The 25,920-nt window shown below is 36.9% G+C and overlaps 2 protein-coding genes across 7 annotated transcripts; both read right to left on the bottom strand.

Moving 5' to 3' along the window:
- Positions 1-6,276: 6,276 nt before the first annotated feature.
- On the bottom strand, positions 6,277-11,174 carry lcn15 (lipocalin 15). 3 transcript variants are annotated; one of them, XM_058776624.1, is made up of 7 exons: positions 10,958-11,093; positions 10,012-10,144; positions 9,786-9,862; positions 9,269-9,379; positions 9,091-9,192; positions 7,442-7,466; positions 6,277-6,622 (listed from the first exon to the last, which is right to left on the bottom strand). In XM_058776624.1, exons 2-7 carry the CDS (start codon positions 10,095-10,097, stop codon positions 6,478-6,480), a joined length of 546 nt encoding a protein of 181 aa, XP_058632607.1. In that variant the 5' UTR covers positions 10,098-10,144; positions 10,958-11,093; the 3' UTR covers positions 6,277-6,477. The 3 variants fall into 3 exon arrangements, with proteins under 3 accessions (XP_058632607.1, XP_058632605.1, XP_058632606.1); XM_058776622.1 differs by having other exon boundaries at positions 6,283-6,622; positions 10,012-10,151; positions 10,958-11,174; XM_058776623.1 differs by having other exon boundaries at positions 6,480-6,785; positions 10,012-10,151; positions 10,958-11,172.
- A 2,494-nt stretch (positions 11,175-13,668) lies between these two features.
- On the bottom strand, positions 13,669-25,841 carry slc2a8 (solute carrier family 2 member 8). Of its 4 annotated transcripts, XR_009271465.1 has the most exons (11): positions 25,543-25,840; positions 25,085-25,247; positions 24,667-24,873; positions 23,802-23,901; positions 23,030-23,241; positions 20,545-20,694; positions 20,350-20,458; positions 20,019-20,192; positions 17,075-17,205; positions 14,834-14,979; positions 14,608-14,747 (listed from the first exon to the last, which is right to left on the bottom strand). XR_009271465.1 is itself a non-coding variant. In XM_058776992.1 (10 exons), the coding sequence occupies exons 1-10, from the start codon at positions 25,626-25,628 to the stop codon at positions 14,601-14,603; spliced, it is 1,494 nt and encodes a 497-aa protein (XP_058632975.1). In that variant the 5' UTR covers positions 25,629-25,838; the 3' UTR covers positions 13,669-14,600. The 4 variants fall into 4 exon arrangements, 1 of the variants encoding a protein (XP_058632975.1); XM_058776992.1 differs by lacking the exon at positions 17,075-17,205 and having other exon boundaries at positions 13,669-14,747; positions 25,543-25,838; XR_009271467.1 differs by lacking the exon at positions 14,608-14,747 and having other exon boundaries at positions 14,841-14,979; positions 17,075-17,222; positions 25,543-25,839.
- Positions 25,842-25,920: the final 79 nt, after the last annotated feature.

Here is a 25,920-nt window from a genome sequence, read left to right as displayed (position 1 = left end):
AGAAAATTACTGGTGTAATGCATAGACTTGCGTGTGACTCAGTAGGGATTCTCCTGAATGTTATTTTTCCTTGAGTCAGCCGTTGCCTCTTCCTGTGCCTCAGGTATTTGCAGAGCTATAGGGTTGCTCAATATTTCCAAGAAACAAGTGGTTGTGACTAACGGACTGTGAAAGCACATATAGGGATGTAGTTAGCCTAAACAAGTGTCTTTATAGATATAAGTCTTACAGTGTTACGTAATTTACAGAAAAACATGTTCCACATGTGTGAGCAGATGCTAGCTGTAGCATGTATTTAGCAGTTAGCTCCTTAGTAAACACCAGTTTGGCTGCAAAGAAACAAACTAGTTAAAACAAGTCTACGTTAACCTTTAATACCAACATAAGTGTGCTTAATTGTATTGAATGTGCACTTGGAGTGTACCTCAAATCTTAAGAGTATATTATTCAAATACCATACTTTACTTATAGGTGATTTAATATCAATTCAATTAAAAGCCATTTAAGTGTACATACATAGAGCACACTTTCACAGCTATTTTTTAACACACTAAAAGTATACTTGTAAAAAGTGCACTTTTTGGCATAATGCAAATTACCTTTTTCTTTTAAAGTACATTTGAAATAATTGTTTTAATCTTTTGTCATGTATCAAAGAAGTACACTCATTTTGATGTGCTGACTAACATACTAAAGCACATGTAAAGTATTCATTACACCTTTAATGTGTTTTAAATTGGATTTGATATTAAATTTAAGGTTAAAATATTTAGATTTAATTTTGTTTTCATATTAAATAACGTGCAATTAAGTGTCCAAAAACAGAAATATATTCTTTTAAAGTATTTTTTTTCTGTAATAAGTAATATTTTTAAATGTGTGTTAAAGTGTGCATGTCTTTCACAAGGTCTTGTGAAGATAATTCACACAAAAATGACAAATTTGTCATAATTTACTCAAACCCGTTGAGCACAAAAGAAGACATTTTGAAGAATTTTGGGAGGCAAACAGTTGCTGATAGCCACATAGTATTTTTGTTTTTAAGTCAATGACTATCAACTAGCCATTTCAGCTTCATCTTGAACTTGAACTCTGTCAAAAAAGTCAATTCCACAAACAAGTTGCAAATTTGTACATGTCTGTGTCTCAATAGCTTTTACAGGTGGCTATAAGCTAAAGAATGATACCAACTGAATGAATTACTACCATTATGAAGTTGCAGTTGATGCAGCTAATGCTAAATACAACAATATTGCCAAGCCCAATCATGCAAGCAACCTAAAGAGCAGAGGACAGTTACTAAATATAAAAATACTGTTAAAGCTGATATATCTAGGTCAATGTAACCTAACTGCTGGTTAGGGGACCATGCGTAAAGATGTTAGAATTGCCACGTGTTTCCTTCACAACACTGAGTTAAAACAGCTTGTTTACATTTGGTATATCAGTCTACAAACTCTTGACAGTGTTGTCTAAGGATACTTAAGAGTAACAATGCAACCACTTGTGATTTTGTTTATATTCTTATATTCAAGCTGGGACATTTAACAACAATTATTTTTTTTTTAGTTTTGATTTTGCTGTTTGCATTCAGTGACACAAGAATAACTTGCACATCACATATTGTAAAACAGTTGTTTATGAAAAAGTGTTTTTTTTTTTTTTTTTGCAGTGCATTCAAATACATACTGCTTGCAGTGCATTTTTTTCTGCCCAAATTACACTCTCATGCTTCCAACTTTTAGTCTCTCCATTGACAGAAGGGGCAAAAGACAGATAGTGAGAGAGACAGGTGGCCAGGCCAATCCTTGCATGCCCTCTGCTCCTTTTAACTTTCTTTCACTATTTCACTCTATTTTGTGTGCTCTAGCTCGCAGTGACAAGCCGCCCAATTCACTCACCCATTCTTCTCTCCTCTTTTCTTTTGTTCGTCCAGTTCAACTCTGTGCGCCTCTATTCATTCCCCAGACGGCCCACCATTGACGGGAGCCCCTGCCTAAGTCACACTGCCCGACCCGGACCCCCTCCTTCACACACACACACACATACACACACACACACGCACAGCTCTGCAGCTGCTATGGTAATGAGAGATGGGAGCAAGGGAGAAGGCTGAAGAGCACAGAAAGAGAAAGGGAGATCCTTCTCATGCAACTCAATAACCGGTGGCCCTGTTTTTTTTTTTTTTTACAAATGGAAAATCCGTCTACCTCCTTTTCTTCTTCCCTCCTGTCGGTTTCCCACCCTGTTCCCTTCGTCCTCTCCCTCCCCAAGCCTCCACACCTCCTCTCCTGACCTCCTCTTTCTCATTCAAATCCATTTCACACCATGCCCTGAAAAGGGATGTTCAAAGGTGTGTAAAGTAACCCTGATCCAGCCCTTCAGGCCTGAGAAAGCTGGGTATTTATGTGTACGCACTTGCATGCTTGTTTGCCTCGATGTGCAGTTTTAAACTCTGTGCTTCAATTGAATAGTACATAGACAGTGGTGATTCATAGAGAGATTTCATTGCATTAGATAATGAAAGCAAGTGGCGTCTTCAAGCCACTGAGCAAGACTTTTCTCAAAAGTAACTTCACTTTTCAGTGCCATTTTTTTTGCAATAACCTTTAGCCTCTAGGTGATTTTAGCAGATATATGAAGGAGCAAAACTATTGTCCTTTGGCAGAGTACCCCGCAGGTAAAGATCAGTAAATTAACTATGAACATATTCTTGTAATCCCATGTCAACCAGAAAGTGTTATAGGGTAGTTGATGCATTACATGAACATTTTTCTCTCTGTTCTTTTTCTTAAACATCAGGGGAAAATTAATGAGCTTATAAAGAGAGAGGGATGGATGGATGGACGGACGGACGGACAGATAAACAGATAAATAATAATAATAATAATAATAACAATATAATTCAAATAAATAAAATAATAATGTGTAGGGACTGTGAATGGTCACTATTTTTTTTATTACTTGTACAATTTATAAAACAATTTAAATTTATAAATTCATAAATTTATTAAATTCATAATTTATTGGTTTATTGTAATTCTTTGTTATAGAGTTAAAAGTACAAAAATTCCATGTAATGTCTCATTAAAAGTGCATGCATAATATCTTGTTATTATGCATGCTTATTATTAGCAAATATTAATTAATTTAGATGGAATATAGCATGTCAAAGGCCATCTTCTCAAAAGCATTTCATGTCAACTGCTATAAATATGTAAAAATATATATATATTTTATATTTAATAGTTTGAAACTTTTGTAAAATGTTTTGCTTGAAAAGTGTTCTTACTATCACTAATATAAATATATTTAAGAATTAAATGACACTTTGTTTGACATATTCTTATTAAATGACATTCTACATTTTAAACTGTATGAAATACCTTTTGATGACCATGCAATATCTATTATATATTGAAATATAGCCTATTATATTTGAATGATTTGGCTCCAAGACCTTGTTTGCCTTTTTATAATGCACTCACAAACAATACAAAATAAAATAAGAGCAAAAAACAGGATCACCTTATAAGAAAAAGAACATAAAATATTGTATTAATATTGTCAAATATAGGAACTATGAAGTGATAAATTATAACAAAACTAGCATGTAATATGCTTGTGTATAGTGTGTGTACGTGTGGTGGGGAGTGGGGTGAACTGGGGGACTCTGCTGGCAGACGGCTGAGGGGCCCCATGCAGTCTGTACTGCACAGCTATTCGTCTTATGTCTGTGCACAGTGACCTGTTAGACCATGTGACATCTGCCTGGCTGCCAGCACAGAAAAGAGATGCAGGATTGCCCATATGGAGCCTCCTTTCTCCAAATACTGACACACAGCTCATGTATGTGTGTGTGCGTCTGAGTGTTTCGTTTTGATTAATATGTGCAGACACACTCGGATGGGGTTACACATCTGTGAGGCAACAGGCGGAGAGGCCATGAGTGAAGCGATAGATTTCATGAACAGCACCCCAGACAAAAATGTTTCATTTAAGTAACTTTAAACCATGCAGAAATATGCCTACATGAGTGCTTTGCAGCGTTAGTCAAATATATGCTTCTTATAAGTGATTTGGTGAGAAAAGTGCACATGTCATTTAACGTCAAATCTTCACAAATGCATTTCAGCCTGGAAATGCAGTTTTGAGATCGTTTTGAAGTTATATTTTGAACCTCAAGGACAGATTTAGGGACATAACGTTTTCAGAAAAAGGCTATTAATTGAAAGAAAATCTCAAGATTTCAGATTTCAAGTTCATCGATGAAGCTTTAACAAATGAGGATTTATTGCTTAGTTTTAAAGGAACGGTTCACTCAAAAACGAAAATTCTGTTATCTTTTATTGCCCTCGTATCATTCAAAACCGAACATTTTTTCCTCTCTGGAAACTATGACATCTTTCAAAATACCTCTTTTTGTGTTCATTTAAGTTTGGAATTACATGATAGATAGAAAATGATTACAGAATTGGCTAAAATAGCTCTTAAAGTGTTATGGAAGTTATGAAATGTTTACAGAAGAGGTCTAATGGTGTGAAATGTTAAATGACATTCTTATAATGACATTAAATTAACGCCCGTCACACTACGACATTAACCAATTACTGATATACTGTATGTTTTGCTGCATATGTGTGTGCTACTGTAACTGCGCATGCTTGTGCATGTATGTACATATGTATATAGCGAGTAATTATAGAGGATAAAGACCCAGTTATACTAAGTGAAACTTCTGGGTTTGGGAGAGCAGAGCTGCTTTTCTGTTTGGCTGGCTTTGCTGAATGGAGCCATTCACAAGCCTCTAACCGCATGCTTTCTTTATCTTCATTGTTATCCCCCTCTTCCCTTCACCCACCGCAGCATAATGGCACTCCGTAAAAGGGGTTGGGGAGCAGTCTGAAGGGGAGGGAGGGGGTTAATTGGGTGAAAGTGAAGAGTGGGGGAGGGACAGGGAAAGGGGAGGAATAGGGACAGAGGACCCCAAAGAGGGGTTTATAGTGATAGACCAATGGTCCAAACAAAACCACCCATCATTTGTCGCTGACAAGTGATGATGGTGGAGGACTGCTTTTCAGGAAACACAATTGATTGATTGATTTGCTAATTGAATGACTGATTAATTGGCTTCATTTTACAATATGATATGACACAGTGTTAACCAACATAACCATCAGCAGAATCGTGTGGGATTGGTTATAATGTGCAATGCTGTTAAGCGGGTAAAAAAAATATGATGTGATATGAGCAGGTCTAAATGTAATGCCACAATCGACACTTTTCATTTAATTTTTGATACATTTTGTTTAATTGTGCAGGGGCATTTTTGTCCAGTTTGGTGGCATATATGGGTCAAAAACTAAAGTTTAATACAGCTTTAATTGTTTGAACATTAGAATGTGTCATGTTACTTAATGAATTAATTTTCTGAGTATAAATAAATAAATAAAGGCTATCATACATGTCTACCACGATTTACAGAAAAAATGTCATTCTACAAAAAATCTTGTCAGGCATATTTAGAAGAAGAATTCACTATGACAATGATTTAAGGATCACAGTGCAGCCCCAAAATACTGATTAATTGTCCTTTTATATTTACCAATCTTTGCTACAAACCTTCAAACCACTAGTTTTTACCCATTTGCCAGCAAGAAGTTTTTAATCATTTAAAATATAACAAAAGTTCTGATTAAAATGTATGATTACTTATTCTTTTATGTATTTTAGTGCAGTATAGGTCAGAACAAGTATGTTGTTTATGTTGGAGGAGGGGGTTACAGAAATTAATGCTTTAAATTGATCAAAAGTGACGATAAAGGCATTTATAATGTTACAATAGATTTCTATTTCAGATAAATGCTGTTCTTCTGAACTTTCTATTCATCAAAGAAACCTGAAAAAATCTATTCAGCTGTTTTCAACATAATAGTAGTAATAATAATAATAATAATAAATGTTTTTTTGAGCAACAAATCAGAATATTAGAATGATCAAAAATTCAGCTTTGAAATTACAGGAATAAATTACATTTGAAAATATATTCAAATAGAAAGCAGTTATTTTAAATAATACAACTATTTTATTTTAAATTGTAATAATATTCCCCAACATTACTGTTAATCAAATAAATGCAGCCTTGTTGAGCATAAGAGACCATATAAACCTTTGAATGGTAGTGCTCATTTGTTTTGCAACATAAGAAATCATGACATTTAAAATTAAGCCTATATGTATTGTTTAATTGAAAACAACAACAACAAAAACAACAACAACAGCAACAACCTTTTATTATTCATTTTGAAAATACAATTGTAAAATGATCACAAAGATTTGACACAATTGTTCTGTAAACATTAGGCAAGCAACTACAGTATTACATGTGATACATTCATCGTTATTGGTAGCACTGTTTGTGGAGATTATGAGATGCTGGCTGATTGTGTCCTGTTACAACTGCGCCACCTGCTGGCTTTACGAACGTTGTACAAACTGCGTAACATTTATAGTGTTATAGTGTTGTATTTCTCCAATGATTGTTTGCGTTAAAACAGACACTGTTCCCCAAATGTGTAACAAAACGGAATATATGTAACCCAAGGTCTGAATCCACGGCTGGCTGAAAGATGGTGAAAGTATACAATTAGTTATAAAGATATATAGAGAGTGAGTTACCTAATAAAAACATCCTGTCCAATCACACTTTGGAAAGATTCTCAGTGCCAAAGACTGATTGATTAGGAGATTGGGAAGATTTCTCCTCTCTGAATTCTGCTGTATTCCTGCAGGTGAGTGAACAGTGGTGTATATACTTTAGATTTGATAAAACCAGGCTTTTTATGGCTTTTACAACAACAAAGTCACATAGACCGATGTATTTTAGCAATGTAGAGACTGGAGATAGTTGTCACAAGGGCTATATCTCAGTAGTGGTTTTGTGTATAGAAAACACGTTTATTATTTCTCTTTTTGTGGTTTTGTATGTTGGTTCAAAACATGGTGTTCTATGACTGATTGTGAGTGTGATAGGCCTATTAATTTTACTGTATTATTATTTTTTGCCTGGGCGACGAGAATAGTTCCAGCTTCCGAACAAATCCACAGCGTGGATTGTGTCTCCGAGCAAGTCAAAAAGGGGTTCTTTACTGAATGAATCGGTGTGTTCGAACGAATCGTTTGATTCACTGACTCACTCATACAGACTGTCGCCACCTACTGGCTAAAGGATGTAATCGTAAGATTCACTGTAAATTCTGTCACTAATACACAGGTTACTTACTCCTCTAACATGCATATATATATATATATATATATATATATATATATATATAAAACCTATATGTTATTTCTTAATAATAATGGTGGAAAGGTTAAATTATTGTAATACAGACAACTAACCCCAGCCTCTCATATGTAAGATGAAGTGATAAATCCATACCTTGGTTCTGGGATAGGGCAGGGATCTAAAAAAACATAAAAATTAACAAATGCATGAAAAATCTGATTCCTGTTAAAGGAATAGTCAGGGTTCTTACACCTTTCCCAAATTCAAATTCAAGCACTTTCAAGGTGCATTTTCATGATTTTCCGGCACTTTAAACTGTGGTAAATTAAATGTTTACACACACACACACACACACACACACACACACGCTTGAGTTTTTCACTTTAAATCAGATGTTATTGTGCTATTAAAAACCACCGGTCTGGATCGCATATAGCACTGCATAATATTAATAGCCAACATAAAGTATATAAAGTATAAAATAAAAAATAAAGAAAGAAATAATTTAGAGGGTACCACCAGGATTTTAAAAATAAAATGTAAGGCTTTTTAAGACCTGCACAAATCAAATAAATACTATATGAGCAGGGAAGGGCAATGTCTATGGTAACATATTAAACCATAAAATGACTGCAAAAAACATGATTTGCAGTTCAAATACAGGTTTTCACAAACAGAGTTTTATAAAGTGACAAACTTAACATTTCAGCCTTTAAAATATTTTTAAGAAATAACTAAAAGGGATGAGCCAGAAGTATAAAGAATAATTTAGTTTTTCAGAGGCTTTGATGGCAGGGGATTCATTTGCATTTTCAAAAAGCCCGCCTGCTGTTTTTGCTCAGAACAAAAAGCTTTCAAAAATCAGCCTTCCAAAATCTAAAACATTTAAACAGTAAGATGTCTTGTGTGCTTTAAATTAAAATTATTCTTTACTCTTTTGACTCATCCCTTTCCTTTATTTCTTAAAAATAGTTTAAAGGCTAAAATATGAGGTTCTGTCTGCCACTAGGTGGCGCTTTTGGAACTGCATTGATGCAACGGTTTCCCCGGTAACAGCTGAACACAATATATATATATATATATATATATATATCCAATGCAACTGCATTTTCAAGCACTTTATCCAAAATCCAAGCACTTTTCAAACCTTGAAAACACTGTGTTAAAATTCAAGCATTTTCAAGCACCCGTACGAACCCTGAATAGTCACCCAAAAATGAAAATTTCATGAAAATTCACTCAAGTCATCAAAGATATAGGGGAGGTTGTTTCTTCATCAGAACAGATTTGAAGAAACGTAGCATTACATCACTTGCTAACCAATGGATCCTCTGCATCGAATGGGTGCCATCAGAGTGCAGAACATGCAGCTTTTCACTTCCCAAGATGTTAATTGATGGACTTAAGTCATGTGGATTGCTTGTGGATTATTGTGAAAGTTTTTATCAGCTGTTTTGACTCTCATTCTGATGACACCCATTCACTGCAGAGGATCCACAAGTGAACAATGTAATGCTAAATTTCTCCAAATCTGTTCCAATAAAGACACTCATCTACATCTTGGATGGCCTGAGGGTGAGTAAATATCAGAAGTTTTCATTTTTGGGTACACTATTCCTTTAAGAGTCATGTGCTTGTTCTATGTGTGCATGGGGTTTTGTTTATTCAGCAAACTTTAGAGGCCCTATTTAAGGTCACATAAACATTAAACATTAGCCTTTAGTGCAGTTTATTCCTGCTCTTTTGCAGAGTGGCAGTCTGACATAAACAGTTTTAGTTCATTATATCATATGCAAACTTACCAGCATCTGCTGGAATGACAATGGCCTCGTCAGAAAAGCCCAGAGATAAAACAAAAGATCTGAACTTCTCAATTATTTCTGGCCTTTGTATGGATGACCGTCCTAGGAGAATGGTTCTGACAAATTAGTATGCTTCATTAATATGTCAAGCACAAGTGATATAATTTATCAGACTTACCGTAAAGAGCTACTTGAGTGTATTCTTTGTGCATGCTCTTGTATTTAAGGACCAAACTGTAATCAGTGTAATTGGTCTCCACTATTGTGATGTCTTTTGTTATCTTGTGCCCTTAAAATGACAAAACGTCAGATGTATCATTTTATTAATTTAAAGTTAAGGGATTGATTCCATCCTGTCATAAAAGGTGCTTATAGTAAAATTGAAGTAAATAACGTTTATAAAGTATATACAGGCTAAATCTTACATTATATCAGGTAGTTTAAGGTAACAATCACAGGCTACCACTTTTTTTCAGAGTAAGCGAAAAATTCAGTTCTATTTGTACTACATTAATATTCTGTATATAATAACTGAGAAGTAATCTTATTTTTTTTTGTAGGTCTGATGAAAGAGTGCAATGGACTTAAATCTATTTGAAAGTTTTTGACATTCTCACATTTCACGAGTGTGAATAAAGACAACATATAATAAGAAATGATCACAAAGATGTTTGAGAGAGGAAATAAGAGCTTACTTTTGCTGAAGTAAGTGAATTCTCCAGGAACATCTGTCTTCTCATATGAATAAACATTGATGGAACATCCATATGGTCTGTTAGATCAAATATATACAGACTGTTAGCACAGAGCTCAAATATTTTGGTTAAATGTATTTTCCCATTACAATATGTTCCCCCTTTTGTTATTTGAGATGGTGTGATAATGTAAATATGGAACAATATCCTATCCAGAATTCTGCACCTCATGCTCCACATGGTCAGATTCACATTTCCGTTGGCATCTGATACCAGAAGGCCTTTAGAAATCTTCAGATGGTTTTTGAACATGGCAAAAAACGGTGACTCATCTGCAAGTCCAATCCGGTACCATTCACCTGTGAACTGACAGTAAATGTAAAGATAGCTAGCAGTTTACTAAAGGCCACCAAGGGTTCTGTAGTACCAGGAGTTTTGTTTCTGTTATTGAAAAACAAAAATACAGTGGCTTGAAAAAGAATCTGCAGGTATTTCGCAATTTGTTAACATTAGTTAATGACATAAGTTAACCAGCCATGAACTAACAATGAAAAATAATTCAAACCTTTAAAACCAAAAGTTATATCTGGCAATATTATTTAATGGACCTGAGCTAACATGAACAGTTTTTGAACAGTACAAGGATTAATAAATGCTGTAATAAATGCTCATTGTTAATGTTAGTTAATGCGTTAATGTTAACTAACGGGACCTTATTGTGTTACTGAGAACTAGAAATAAATGGTTGCATATTTTCTAACAAAATGTAATGTGGCACAAAGAGAAGCTGACACATGTAACTCAACGTTTAATTTGTTCTTTCTGTGAAAACAACTAACTCATATTACCAATTAAAGCAGGAATTATGAATAGTTTTAAGATCACTGCATCTGTTTAATATTGAAAAACTTTGATTCTCATTCTTGTGTAGAAATAAAAGCTGATGAACCATGATCTGTTCTTTAAGTAAACTATGGTGATGTGTGACACTGATGTCCGCCTCTTCACTGTTTGCTTTTGAATTTGAACTTTTGAACAAATGCTATATAAACATACAGATTCACTTGAAATGCCTCTGCTGTTAAATAAAAAAAACATTCATTCAATGTTTAAACTACTTACTCCCAAAATCTATTAAAGCACAAACCAAAGAACTGAAAACTCATACTCACTTTCTCCACATCAAAGTTGGGCTGAGGTTCAATAACAAGATGGGTGTTGAAACCATGTGTCCCCAAAAACATACAAAGCAAAAGCGCTAATGCCAGAGTCATGCTGAAAGTTCAAAAACCTCCTATGCTGTATGGAAGAGTGAGGAACACAAAACTAATGGCATATCAGAGAAGCAATGGAGAAACTGCTGGGTTCATATTTGCCAACAGCAAGGGAATGTTTGTGGAGGACAGGAGCCCGGCCCCTTACACACAATGCATGTGTACTGTCAGTTAACCACAGACCACCAATACAGACTTTTAAAACAGTAAGATTTTCGTATGCTAGAGAATCTGTCTTGAAAATACAGAAGATTGATGAAATATATTCTCGAAGGTATAATACACAGAGAACCCAGGCGATTACAAACGCATTTTTCAGACATTCCACTGGTGCGTAAATACAGACAAAAACAGACAGTTAAAAACAATGCACATGTGACACTTTCCACATTATGCTTTTTAAAACATTCTTTGAACAACTCTGCATGAAATATTCCTCAGCAGGCTGTGAGGGTAAGATGACCCTGGACTTTGACTTAAACTGGCCCAACACAAACGTTACGACACCATTCTCTACAAAAATCACTATTACTCTAGTGTACTCTTAAGCCTGAAGAGTTGAATTCAACAGAGATAAAATAATGACTGAATACCTCTGAAGAGATCTCATCTCGCAACAGCGCTCTATGTGGTTGCACTGTCCACGAGGCTATCGGCGCAGACGTTGGTGTTCTTCTTATTATTCTTCTTCTTCCACTCTGGGAGTCTATGGCAGCCCATAGAACCACTTGCAGAAATGTTATGAAATTTGGCAAACAGATATAGGACATAGGTCTCAACATTAAAGGGTAGTTCACCCAAAAATGAAGATTCTGTCATTAATTACTCGCCCTCATGTTGTTCCAAACTTGTAAGACCTTTGTTCATCTTCAGAGCACAAATTAAGATATTTTTGATGAAATCTGAGAGCTTTGCCCTCCATAGAAAGCAAGGGATTTACCACTGTCAAGGCAGAGAAATGCAGTAAGGATATCGGAAAAACAGTCCTTAGCAGTCCTTCGTAATTTTACGAAGCTATGAGAATACTTGTTAGAGAACACCCTAGTGCCATTATGAAGAGAACCACGACGCATGTGCTAATGGTGCTAGGGTGAGGCAGAGACGAATTGTTTTTGTTTTTTTGCACAAAAATTATTCTCGTAGCTTTGTAAAATTACGGTTGAACCTCTGATGTCACATGGACTAGTTTAATGATGTCTTTACTACCTTTCTGTGCCTCGACTGTGGTAGTACCTTTGATGTCTATAGAGGGTCATGCTAAATATTTGGACCTGTCGGCGATTCAAAATCCTGCTGTGTGAAATGAGTTCTGACTGAAAAATACATCGGCAATGACCTACAGCCAATGAGAGAGCAAGATACAGGACAGCGGGAAGTTCGAGGGAGGAGTTATATAGTTTGTGGACCAGACAGAATTGTTGGCGATTCTTCCTATTGTAAAGTCATGCAGTGTGTAACCTCCTGTTGCTGATCCATCGTGCAATGTGAACGCAACAGCAACTGAATGCTACCCCAGATAGTCGTGCAGTGTGAAAACAACGGTGATCCAACGACTTTGAAAATCGTGCAGTGTGAACTCGGCATAACTCAAACCCTCTAGTGCCATTAACAGCTCAAAGTTTCACTCATGTTTATGAACCTTAAAGTTTAGAAGCAAAATTTCCCTCTGATTCCTGGTCTCATGCAGTCAAATGGACACCAAAATGTAAAAATCCACAATTTTTAATTATTCAAAAAACCTACTTTTTAAAATCGCCCTAGACGGTTTGTCTGATTTTCACCAAAATTGACTAATTTTTAGACCATGCTGGCAAAAAGCTATGAAATTCAAGTTGATTAGTCAAACCGTTCTCAATTAACATGTGAACGAATTTGACGAAGAGCACGCCAAAATGGACTTGAGGCTATATCTCTGCAGTGCTTTAGCATATTCAAACCTAATGTGTTGTGTGTTTTGCTTATAACTTCTGAACGGTTTGGACAAAAATCACAAGACTGGTCTCTTTTGATTCTGTGTGACATTCTGTGTCCAATGAATTTTCCCATGTCAGCCATTTTGAATTTTGTCATAAAATGGTGTATTTTACGAACGCATTGGCGTATTGTAATGAAACTTGATAAGTGTCTTCGGCACCATGACCTGACAGTACTCAAAAAGTTTTGGGACAGTTCCACCTTGTAGTCAAAAGCTATAATGAAATTTCCCAAAAACGCTAGTAACTTTTGATTAAATTAGCTTATTATAAAAAAACTGGTCTCAATATATTCCTTAGGTCACGCCAAGAACATAGATACCAATTTAGCCATAGTTGCCCAAACTTCCTGTCTGCCATTTTGATTTTGTTTTTAAAGATCTTGTCTGATTTTCACCAAATTTGACTTCAAATTCATCATCAGATTGTTCCGACAAAATGTTACGGATTTCATGTTGATAGACAAAACCATTTTTGTATATTGATGGCATGATGCCAAACTGCATCTCTGCAAAGCTTTGTCATATTGACTTCAATCTTTGTGTCACTGTCACCTCACACTGACCACACCACATCAATTTTGGTAACAGCGCCACCTTATTTATAACCATTATCTAGTAACAGATGGCACAAATTTTGATAAAAACATTTTATTAGGAAATATAATAGTCACATGATATATATTTAGAATGTTGGGATTGTTCATTTTATCTGTATTCATCAGCATATTAGAAATACAGTTATACAAAATTAAATATTGTAGAATTACAGTATTTGGCACATCCCTGACATTATCACAGAACAATGCGTAATACTTTACTGACTCATTACCACAATTCAACATATGACTACACCTTTCTGAATGAAGCAAACAATAGAGTTCTTTAGTAACCATGCATTTTAAATGAATTAGTATTAATATCATATTTGGTTCAACTTCTTTGTTAAACACAAAAAAGTAGTATGTTATAACAGGTGAGGTCAGAAAAAGTATGCAGTCACCAGTGAAGTTCATTAATCACAGGTTATTTTACATTCGTAACAATATCAATATTACGATGAGTTTCATTTTAAATTCAACATTTCATATTCAAATCTTTTTGAGATTGATTGATTGAGATTTGATGATTCTAATTAAAATGTAACCCAAGCTACTGTCTTGATGTAGAGGAAATTGCTGAGAAACTGCAAACTAAAGAATCTTATATAAACTCTGCATGTGTCAAGGGAATAGGTGTTAATGCACATTATATTCAGATCTTTTTCAAAAAACTGCTTTCCGACGACCTGAAAACAAGTTAAAATGATTTTACATCGTGTGTCTCATTTTTAGCATCAACAGTAAGAGAAAAAAAGAAAAAAAGTCATATTAAAAATTCTTGAACACTGCCTGAAAGCATGTCACATCAGCCACTATTTGTGCTAATTCAATGACAAATCACATTAAAAAAAAAGTATCAAACACATATTTGATCTGAGAACTTTTACATTATTTAGCATATTACATTATCAATGCAACTAGTTGTTTTGTTTAAAATGTTGGTATTTTCACTAAGGAATAAAATTGTCTAGTGCTGATAAGTCCCCTTAAAATGGGCTTGAATCTCCTCCAGAGTTTTGCCTTTGGTCTCAGGGACAAAAATAGCAGTGAAAATGACATTGAGAGCACAGAGTCCAGAGAACATCCAGAATGTCCCTGCACTGGTTATGGCATCCTAAAAAGAAACATAATTGATCCTGTATTAGACCTTTTTGTTAAACCTAGAAAGTTTCTAGGGAAAATACATGACCGTCAGCTCACCATGAGATTCTGGAAGGTCTTGGTGACAATGAAGGCACAGGTCCAGTTGGTAAGCACACACAAAGCACTGCCCAATCCCCTCACTCGGGTAGGAAAAATCTCGGACATCACCAGCCAAGGAGTAGGACCCCAACCAAGAGCAAAACCTGATGAACACACATTTGTGATAGTCTGCAGTCCAATTACTGACCCTTTTATGCATATTTCAATTGTGACATCTCTTGGAATAGTTTTAGCATGTTAATCGATATGGCCAGTGAAGGGCAGTACGTCATTTGATTACTTTTTTAGTAACAGAATAATTTAGTGCATTATAATTTATAGATTATAGTTCCAAACTGAGGTCTCTGTGCGTTACTGCTGCGTTACATAATTTCCGAGTCCGACAGAATGCAGTGCATTGTTTTATCACTAGAGGGTGGAGCACACACGACGTCCTCTATCGGAGACCTACTTTGACTGGTTAAGCGCCTGCGAGGCAGATACTACCAACGAAAACAAACAAAGCATGCATTCTGTAGCTGGAAATACAATCGTTGTTTTGAGTTTATGTGTGTCAAAGGCAAGAACATTATTGTGCGTTGTCAATTAGGGTATGTTCATGCTTGTCATGCTTGGTTCGATTAAAAAAACTCTGGTGCGATTGCTCTGTTAGTGCGGTGTGTTTGAGTAAGGGTGTATTGACACTAGGAAAGTCTGCTAGTTCACTTGCTTTGGTTTGGACCAAATACAATGTTGATTTTTTTTTTTTTTGCTTGGTGCGGAACGCTTTCACATTGCTCTTTTAGCATGTGAACCAGAAATTGTAAACAAAACCACACATGTGCCAGTGGTTCTCAACCTTTTTTTCCACCGGGCCGCACGCATGTCATTTACATATTACGTCATCAATACAAACAAACCAGATTTATAATATTATTTATAGCCTAAATATTATGGTATCTAAACGATTACATTTATTGAAATAAATAAATCATTCTACTCACCATTGATAAATCACCTGATGCTGTCGGGTGTTGACCAATTTTGTGAAATTTTGCAAAATTCCTGATTCAGCATGGTGGGCCGCATTTGGATTGGTGACGGGCCGCATGCGGCCTGCGGGTTGAGAACCACTGGCTTAAGGTCATCCATTCATTGGTTCATCCATTCAACCGTATCAGAGTTCGTTTGGAAGTGGACCGAGACCACCTCTTCAGCTGGGTCTCGGTACGGTTGCTTGATGTGCACCCAAGTGCGATTGCTGTATTCACACCTGCCCAAAAGACCCGCACCAAAGGGGGAAACAAACTTGAATTCGATTCAATCAAACCCAACAAGAACCAAACAAGACACCCTAAGTGTGAGCGTTGCCATCCGAACCCTGGTATGCACCAAACAACAACGCTTCCAAACGAACTCTGGTGCGGTTCAAAAGATATATGAACGCAACACGGACCAAATGCTTCTAAACAAACCAAAAACAGGAAGTAATGACAAGATGCGACGTGATTTGACGATAGGGAACGAGCGAAGTATCCAAATCAAAATGTGCAGAGCAAACGTGGAGCAACAAGGATCCTCTTCGCGATCCTCTTGTTCAATATTCTTGAGGGCTGAATTGATATGGCAATATTGACTAACTTACTGCTTTGGCAAGGGGCGGGGCAGTACTGAAACACCGTCTAAGCTGTTCGCCAATCACAACGCACTGAGATGGCTAACCAATCACAACACATTTCGTTTTTTCGGAAGGCAGGCCTTCATCAAACCCGGAACTAATCGAGCCGTTTGTGCCAGGCTGGGGAGAAAGGTATTGTAATAATGTAAGTTATGTGAAAAATTATTTTTGAACCACCGAGCATGACAGCATGTTCTAGTACACCCCCAAAACAAAATCAAGACTTTGTAAAAGAGCATAATAGGACCCCTTTTATTGTTTGGGGTGTTTGGTAAGTTCCGTCACGACATACAGCCTACGTCATTCAACCTGACCAATCAGGTTGTGAACGTATGACTATGCCTTTAGGTTCGGTATCTTTAGGTTCACTGTCAAAAACGCCAGTGTGAACGCTAAGCAAACCAGGACTAAATGTATCATTTTCCTTTTTGGTCCGGACCAAATGAACCAAACACACCCTTAGCCTACGTGGGGGAAGAAAACTTTTTCCAACCACGAAAAACTTTAAAAATTTAAAATAGCTGAAAGGGTGAACCGTGCGTGGAGAACAATGCATCAACTTCTACTGTCGAGTCCCGTACCAGTGGATTAGAGACCTGCACTGCCGCTGGACCCGATGCAACAGTGCAGTGCGGGACAAGGCTCGATGGGCGAGTGCGTAGAGACTCGCGTGTGTGCGGGATGCGGGAGAATAAAATCATTCTCGGGACTCCTGTAAAACAGACATATCTAAACATAAAATACAGATGCATCTCAAATTAGAATGTCGTGGAAAATTCATTTATTTCAGTAATTCAACTCAAATTGTGAAACTCGTGTATTAAATAAATTCAATGCACACAGACTGAAGTAGTTTAAGTCTTTGGTTCTTTTAATTGTGATGATTTTGGCTCACCTTACAAAAACCCACCAGTTCACTATCTCAGAAAATTAGAATACTTCATAACCAATAAAAACATTTTTAGTGAATTGTTGGCCTTCTGGGAAGTATGTTAATTTACTGTATATGTACTCAATACTTGGTAGAGGCTCCTTTTGCTTTAATTACTGCCTCAATTCGGCGTGGCATGGAGGTGATCAGTTTGTGGCACTGCTGAGGTGGTATGGAAGCCCAGGTTTCTTTGACAGTGGCCTTCAGCTCATCTGCATTTTTTGGTCTCTTGTTTCTCATTTTCCTCTTGACAATATCCCATAGACTCTCTATGGGGTTCAGGTCTGGTGAGTTTGCTGGCCAGTCAAGCACACCAACACCATGGTCATTTAACCAACTTTTGGTACTTCTGGCAGTGTGGGCAGGTGCCAAATCCTGCTGGAAAATGAAATCAGCATCTTTAAAAAGCTGGTCAGCAGAAGGAAGCATGAAGTGCTCCAAAATTTCTTGGTAAACGGGTGCAGTGACTTTGGTTTTCAAAAAACACAATGGACCAACACCAGCAGATGACATTGCACCCCAAATCATCTCAGACTGTGGAAACTTGACACTGGACTTCAAGCAACTTGGGCTATGAGCTTCTCCACCCTTCCTCCAGACTCTAGGACCTTGGTTTCCAAATGAAATACAAAACTTGCTCTCATCTGAAAAGAGGACTTTGGACCACTGGGCAACAGTCCAGTTCTTCTTCTCCTTAGCCCAGGTAAGACACCTCTGACGTTGTCTGTGGTTCAGGAGTGGCTTAACAAGAGGAATACTACAACTGTAGCCAAATTCCTTGACACGTCTGTTTGTGGTGGCTGTTGATGCCTTGACCCCAGCCTCAGTCCATTCCTTGTGAAGTTCACCCAAATTCTTGAATCGATTTTGCTTGACAATCCTCATAAGGCTGTGGTTCTCTCGGTTGGTTGTGCATCTTTTTCTTCCACACTTTTTCCTTCCACTCAACTTTCTGTTAACATGCTTGGTAACAAACCATTCTCATGAGACTGTAAACTTTAGCTGCATTCGTCGCCGAACTTGCTAACTAGCACATTATTAGGAAGGGCGATTTGCATACTTCTTCTGTATGTGAAGCTGGATCACGAATGATTCGCGCGAACAGACGCATTTAGGTAGATTCGGGGGGGCACATTCCCTTCAAAAACAAAGGTAATCCTCCGCGTCTTCAGATGCTCTGATGTCGGGAGTAAATGACGACTGCTATGTTCATTATTACATCCAACAACAATACACCTCAATCGCTTAGGAGACCTTCTTGTCTATACCTGCTCCGTCATCAAAACAATGGCGGACTGTATACAGCTCACTCTGGGCGGGTCAAAATGAACTGCAGGTAGCCACCTTACATGTCAATTAAACTCTTACCATGTACAGGGTATGTGGTTGTAGGCTAGAAAAAGAACAACATTTTATCTTTATATTTGAACTAAATTGAGTTGGACAACGATACTATTGTCTTCTGTAGAGCTGTTTATAGCAGAATTGAACTCGTTTCATAATTAATGAACTTTGCAACATTAACAGTTATTGAACTGAACAGAAGCAACACTGAACTAAATTGTGAATGAGTTTAATAATGACACTACTGTCTTCTGTAGAGCTGCTTTACTGAAATTAAAGTTGCTTCATAATTGATGAATTTTACATTATTTTCCTGTTTATTACTGCAAAGCTGCTTTTAAACAATCTGGATTGTATGAAGTGCTTTATAAATAAATGTAACTTGACCACACACAGCAGGAAATCTTAATACAGGTCCTAAATACTTCTTGTTCTATGGTACAACCCGAATTCTGGAAATGTTGGGATGTTTTTTAAATTTGAATAAAATGAAAACTAAAAGACTTTCAAATCACATGAGCCAAAATTTGATTCACAATAGAACATAGAGAACATATGTTTAACGGAGAAATGTTACACTTATCCACTAAATGAGCTCATTTCAAATTTGATGCCTGCTACAGGTATCAAAAAGTTGGCACGGGGGAAACAAAGGGCTGAAATAGCAAGAAATTTTGTAAAGATTCAGCAGGGAGAACACCTAGCAACTAATTAAGTTAAATGACATCAGGTCTGTAACATGATTGGCTATAAAAGGGATGTCTTAGAGAGGCAGAGTCTCTCAGAAGTAAAGATGGGCAGAGGCTCTCCAATCTGTGAAAGAGTGCGTAAAAAGATTGTGGAATACTCTAAAAACAACGTTCCTCAACGTCAAATTGCAAATGCTTTGAAAATCTCATCGTCTACAGTGCATAACATCATCAAAAGATTCAGAGAAACTGGAGAAATCTCTGTGTAAGGGACAAGGCTGAAGACCTTTGTTGGATGCCCGTGGTCTTCGGGCCCTCAGACACTGCATCACTCATCGGCATGATTCTGTCATTGACATTACTAAATACTAGAAACTCATAACCTCGATGCCCAGACATCTTCAAACTGTTTTGAAAAGAAGAGGAGATGCTACACCATGGTAAACATGCCCCCGTCCCAACTATTCTGAGACCTGTAGCAGGCATCAACTTTGAAATGAGCTCATTTTGTGCATAAAATTGTAAGATTTCTCAAGTTTCAGTGAAATACATTTGTCTAACCTGCAATGAAAAGGCCCATGCTTCCCACAGCCAGCCAGGCCAGGTCTGTAGGAGGCTGCTCTGCCAGAGAACCCTGGGCGTCTGTTAGTACACTCGTCAGTGAGGAGTTATTATGCTTCACAGTCAACTTGAAATATACTCCAAACACTGCTTCACTAACACACATGGTGACACCTTGTGGGGGGGACACAAAATTAAGGACAATCCATTTTTAGTCTTTTTTTCCCCCAAAAACAGTAGTGCAAATGGTATCACTTAAAGGCATAATTAATGCATTAAAACTACTTTTATTATGCATTATACATAAAGGCTTTAAGTAAAGTGTTACTACCAGACAAGATGAGAAGAACTTTCCTCCCAGCCTTGTCCATGATAGCAGCAGCAATTGCAGTGAAAACCACCTGTGTGGCTGCAACAATGACAGTGGCCACGTCGCTGCTCTGTGGCAGAAAATAAAGAACATTACAACGTGCATTTAGCATAAATAAAGCTGAATGAATAAATGAACTTCATCAACAAAACTCACTTTGAAATGGGCCTGCTCAAAAATTGTCTCCGCGTAAAACATGATGGCATTAATGCCGGTTAATTGCTGGAGAAGCATCATCATAATGCCTATGCCTAAAGGCTTAAAGACACCAGGGTCCTTTAGATCCGCCAGACTGAATATTTGCTCCTGTAATCAAATCAAATATCAACCTTAGTGACTTGTATACAGTTGTACTCAGAATTTCATTTATTAAATTAAAAAAATCTTCAGAAAAGTGAGGAAAACTTAAAGTCAACAAAATTAAACTTCAACTCTGGTTGGTAACACCCACATTTAATCATTCAATTCTGTTCCTGTTGGATAAAATTTGAGAGTTCACTCAAAAATCTAAATTCTGTCATCATTCAAGCAAAGACTTTTGCTTCTCCACGAAACACAAATCAAGACATTTTTTGAAGCTTCAAAAAGTCCATAAAAACATTGTAAAAGAAATCCATATGAAGTGAGTCATTTAATCCAAGTCTTCTGAAGAGATATACAGGTGCTGGTCATATAATTAGAATATCATCAAAAAGTTGATTTATTTCACTAATTCCATTCAAAAAGTGAAACTTGTATATTATATTCATTCATTACACACAGACTGATATATTTCAAATGTTTATTTCTTTTCATTTTGATGCCTTGACCCTTACAGCTCATGAAAGTCAAAAATCAGTATCTGAAAATATTAGAATATTACTTAAGACCAATACAAAGAAAGGATTTTTAGAAATCTTGGCCAACTGAAAAGTATGAGCATGTACAGCACTCAATACTTCGTTGGGGCTCCTTTTGCCTGAATTACTGCAGCAATGCGGCGTGGCATGGAGTCGATCAGTCTGTGGCATTGCTCAGGTGTTATGAGAGCCCAGGTTGCTCTGATAGTGGCCTTCAGCTCATCTGCATTGTTGGGTCTGGTGTCTCTCATCTTCCTCTTGACAATACCCCATAGATTCTCTATGGGGTTCAGGTCAGGCGAGTTTGCTGGCCAATCAAGCACAGTAACACTATGGTCATTGAACCAGCTTTTGGTACCTTTGGCAGTGTGGGCAGGTGCCAAGTCCTGCTGGAAAATGAAATCAGCATCTCCATAAAGCTTGTCAACAGAAGGAAGCATGAAGTGCTCTAAAATGTCCTGGTAGATGGCTGTGTTGACTGTGGACATCAGAAAACACAGTGGACCAACACCAGCAGATGACATGGCAGCCCAAATCATCACTGACTGTGGAAACTTCACACTGGACTTCAAGCAACATGGATTCTGTGCCTCTCCACTCTTCCTTCAGACTCTGGGACCTTGATTTCCAAATGAAATGTAAAATTTACTTTCATCTGAAAAGAGGACTTTGGACCACTGAGCAACAGTCCAGTTCTTTTTCTCCACAGCCCAGGTAAGATGCTTCTGACGTTGTCTCTGGTTCAGAAGTGGCTTGGTAGCCCTTTTCCTGAAGACGTCTGAGCGTGGTGACTCTTGATGCACTGACTCCAGCTTCAGTTCTCTCCTTGTGAAGCTCTCACAAGTGTTTGAATCAGCTTTGCTTGACTGTATTCTCAAGCTTGCGGTCATCCCTGTTGCTTGTGCACCTTTTCCTACCCAAATTCTTCCTTCCAGTCAACTTTGCATTTAATATGCTTTGATACAGCACTCTGTAAACAGCCACACCTTTCAGTAATGACCTTCTGTGACTTACCCTCTTTGTGGAGGGTGTCAATGTTTGTCTTCTGGATCATTGCCAAGTCAGCAGTCTTCCCCATTATTGTGGTTTCAAAGAACAAGAAATATCCAGAATTTATACTGTAGGGATAGTAGTTTATTCAAACTCAAATGTAAATATTCTAATATTTTGAGATACTGATTTTTGACTTTCATGAGCTGTAAGCTCTAATCACCAAAATTAAAAGAAATAAACATTTGAAATATATCAGTCTGTGTGTAATGAATGAATATAATATACAAGTTTCACTTTTTGAACGGAATTAGTGAAATAAATCAACTTTTTGATGATATTCTAATTATATGACCAGCACCTGTATTTCAATATAATGGCTGAGCTTCCGTTTACCATATTTGAATAGCTCTATGTATGTGCATTGTTCAATGTTTAAATAAAAGCCTAAATTAAATGTAATTAAAAGTGATCATGTCTCTTGGATTATACCGCTCAATTCATGTGGATTTTGAAGCAGTTTTAGTGGAATAGACTTTCATTGGAGAGACATAAATCATCATTAAAAATATATTCATTTGTTTCAAAAAAGAATGAAAAGTCATGGATTTTTTGGAATGACATAAGGATAAGTAATGATGACAGAATTTTAATTTTTGTCACGGTTTCATCACTGAATATCCAGTTCACTCAAAAATGTTATATTAGAAATTTCACACTGACTTCAACCTTGAATTTCAGCTCAACATGTAATATTAAAATTGAGACCTTTGAACTTTGAGATGTGAAATGAGAAATTTGTGATGTCTAACTTCATTTTTGTAGGCATCTTCTATTCTAGCACACTCCCACTCTGCTGGGGCATCAGGACCCCTGAGGAAGCGCAGGGCCTCTTCTGCCTCTCTCCTTTTCCCTTGGGAGAGCAGGAATCGTGGCGTCTCCGGCATGAAGCACATAAACACCAGCATTAGTGTGGGAGGGATAGAGGATGCAATTGCTAACCATCGCCAGTCCAGGAACAAACCTTGAAAAAAAATAATTGCAAAATGAAATGAATTCTGTCATCATTTACTCACCCTCATGGCATTGTATAAATCCTACTATAAATTACTGGAGGTACTTTTTAGGTATACAGTATACTACTACTGAACCTGACTCATTCTGTGTGATTTCATACCCTTCATGTAAAAACAGCTCAGATAGAGCCATGTACAATGCAGGCTCTGTGTATCTTTAAGAGGGACATTCCTGAGCTAACTTGACCTATCCATTAATACAGCAATACTGAAAGACTTTCACAAGGATTCTCGCCAACACAAATTAGGAAGGCATTCACACAAATCTGAGCTGATTTCAAAGAACAAATAAATTACTGGAGTGCAAGGATGCATTGGAAAGGAGACAGTATATGTGTAAATTATCACTGCAGTTAAAGAAGGTTGAAATGTGTCCTCTGATTAAACATTAACAATCATCTCACACAGCTAACTGAGAGCAGAACAGCTCTATTTACTCTCAAAGTCACTCAAGTGTCATAACTTGCATGTCACAATTCAGCCACAAGTTTAAAATGAGGGCTAATACCTGTTATATAGGCTCCCATAATGCCCATCACAACCATAAGTTGCACGCACGACCCCATAGTTCCCCTAACACGCTCATGAGCCGTTTCAGAGATGTAAAGCTGCAGAAATGGAGAGAAGTCAAATGGATAACGTTCTATTGAATTAAATTTCCAAAATTTGGTTAAAAAGCTGGTTCACATCATTTCAATTGTTAACTGTAGTCTGCAGTTCTTAATACAATAACAACAACAATAATTTCTGAGAGAATTTTCCCCATTTTTTCACCCATAGGAATTTTAAAAGAAATAAGTCATGAAACAAACCAAATGAACCAGCTCTGAAGTGAATAACAATGACAAAATTTTATTTGAAAAACTGAAAATCGGAGAAAAAGGTACAAGACTACAGTATCATGAAGCACTGCGAATAACATAACTCAATTAAATGATGGAGAAATATAAAACTATTCATTTAAGTGTCGATTATATATAGTAACAATATATTTTAGGCATATTGAAAAATATTCTATTATATATATATATATATATATATATATATATATATATATATATATATATATATATATATATATACTGTTACGTCATTTGCTGTTCTTCATGCAAGTAGGCGGATGCTAAAGAGCTCATGATTCTGATTGTTGGAGACTTCTTTGCAGAATCATGTGTTTTACCAGGAATTTTGCTGTTAAACATGATTATTTAAAAAATTGATTAAAATAATCCAGAATGATGGTTTCAACTTTTAAAGCAAATTCAACCTCACTGCTCACAGAAGGTCTGTCTTTAAAGGTTTAGAACTTATTGTTAAAAATCACTTCCCCCTATAGAGAAAATGAATGGGATTTTTACACTGGTAATACTTACAGGTACAACAAGAGAAGTCACTCCACTGGCTAGACCAGTGATCACTCTGCCCACATATAACATCCAGTGGTTCTGAGCAGCAATAATGATGATAAACCCACAGATGAAGGGTAATGCACAAAACATAAGGCTCAATTTTCGTCCAATCCTCTCGACAATCCATCCTCCAAGGAGACCCCCAAGAGCTGCACCAATGGTCACCACGGACTATAAGACAGAAAATCGTAATGTTGTAACTTTGACATCAGCATCTTTGCTAAACTTTTTATACATGGACAACTAAATTGGATTTTGGCATTTAAACCTCCTCCAACTCAGACACTAATGGCATTGTAAGTTCTGGGGAACTGAAAATGCAAAGCATTTACCTGAAAAAAAATAAAAAAAATAAAAAACAGGATCCAAAGCATTCACATACCCCAAACCAGGAAGCTTCCTCTGTGCTGAGCTGCAGTCTTGGGTCTTGGATTTTGCTGAGTTCAGGTATGGCAGGAGAGCTGTAACCCAGGACAAACCCAAAACTCAGGGGTCCCAGAACTGCCGCGAATGTGGCAATGTACAGCTTGCCATTCTTAACTTTACTGTCAAGCAAAAGTAGTTACAGACAAATGAACTATAGAGAAGGTTACCATTCTTGTTAAACAGGCTTTCCATGAGTACAAGAACACTATGCAAAGTCATTGTAGACTCTTTCTGTTGACAAAATGTAATGATTCTTCGTTGACTTTAAACAAATCAAGGAGTGAATAACATTTTCAGTACCAATAATATGTGATCACACCACTAACAAAAAAGTACCATAGTTTTTTTCTTTTTTGTGGATATAACGTTACACCATGTTCTTTGAAGCACATGGAGTCGCATGGTGACACTTACTCCAGATAGGAGTCCTGCTCTGATCTGTCCTCGTCGGTCTGCTCATCGTTGACCAACAGTGGTCTGGTCTCCTCAAAATCATCCATCGTGTCCCCTCTCGCAAACGATAATCAAATTATCAAGCACTTCATCGATAAACGCCACCAACAAACTGTGTTGTTATGTCATTCATTACAACTGACAAAACATACAAACAAACATAAAGTTCAGCCAGCGAAGTATCAAAGGCTTTGTTTTTCAGCATCCCGAGGAAAAACGCTTTATTCATTTAATCGGTGTCGTCAGCTGACAGTAATACATACTTGCTGACCAAAGACGTTGTGATTTCAAAATAAAAGTCCGTTATTATTCCTTTGCGATTGCATACAAAAATGCACA

Source organism: Onychostoma macrolepis, chromosome 05 (assembly GCF_012432095.1).
Source record: "Onychostoma macrolepis isolate SWU-2019 chromosome 05, ASM1243209v1, whole genome shotgun sequence".
Lineage (NCBI taxonomy): Eukaryota > Metazoa > Chordata > Actinopteri > Cypriniformes > Cyprinidae > Onychostoma > Onychostoma macrolepis.
The sequence above is the reverse complement of the archived record's forward strand: the minus strand, read 5'-3'. Positions and strand labels throughout refer to the sequence as shown.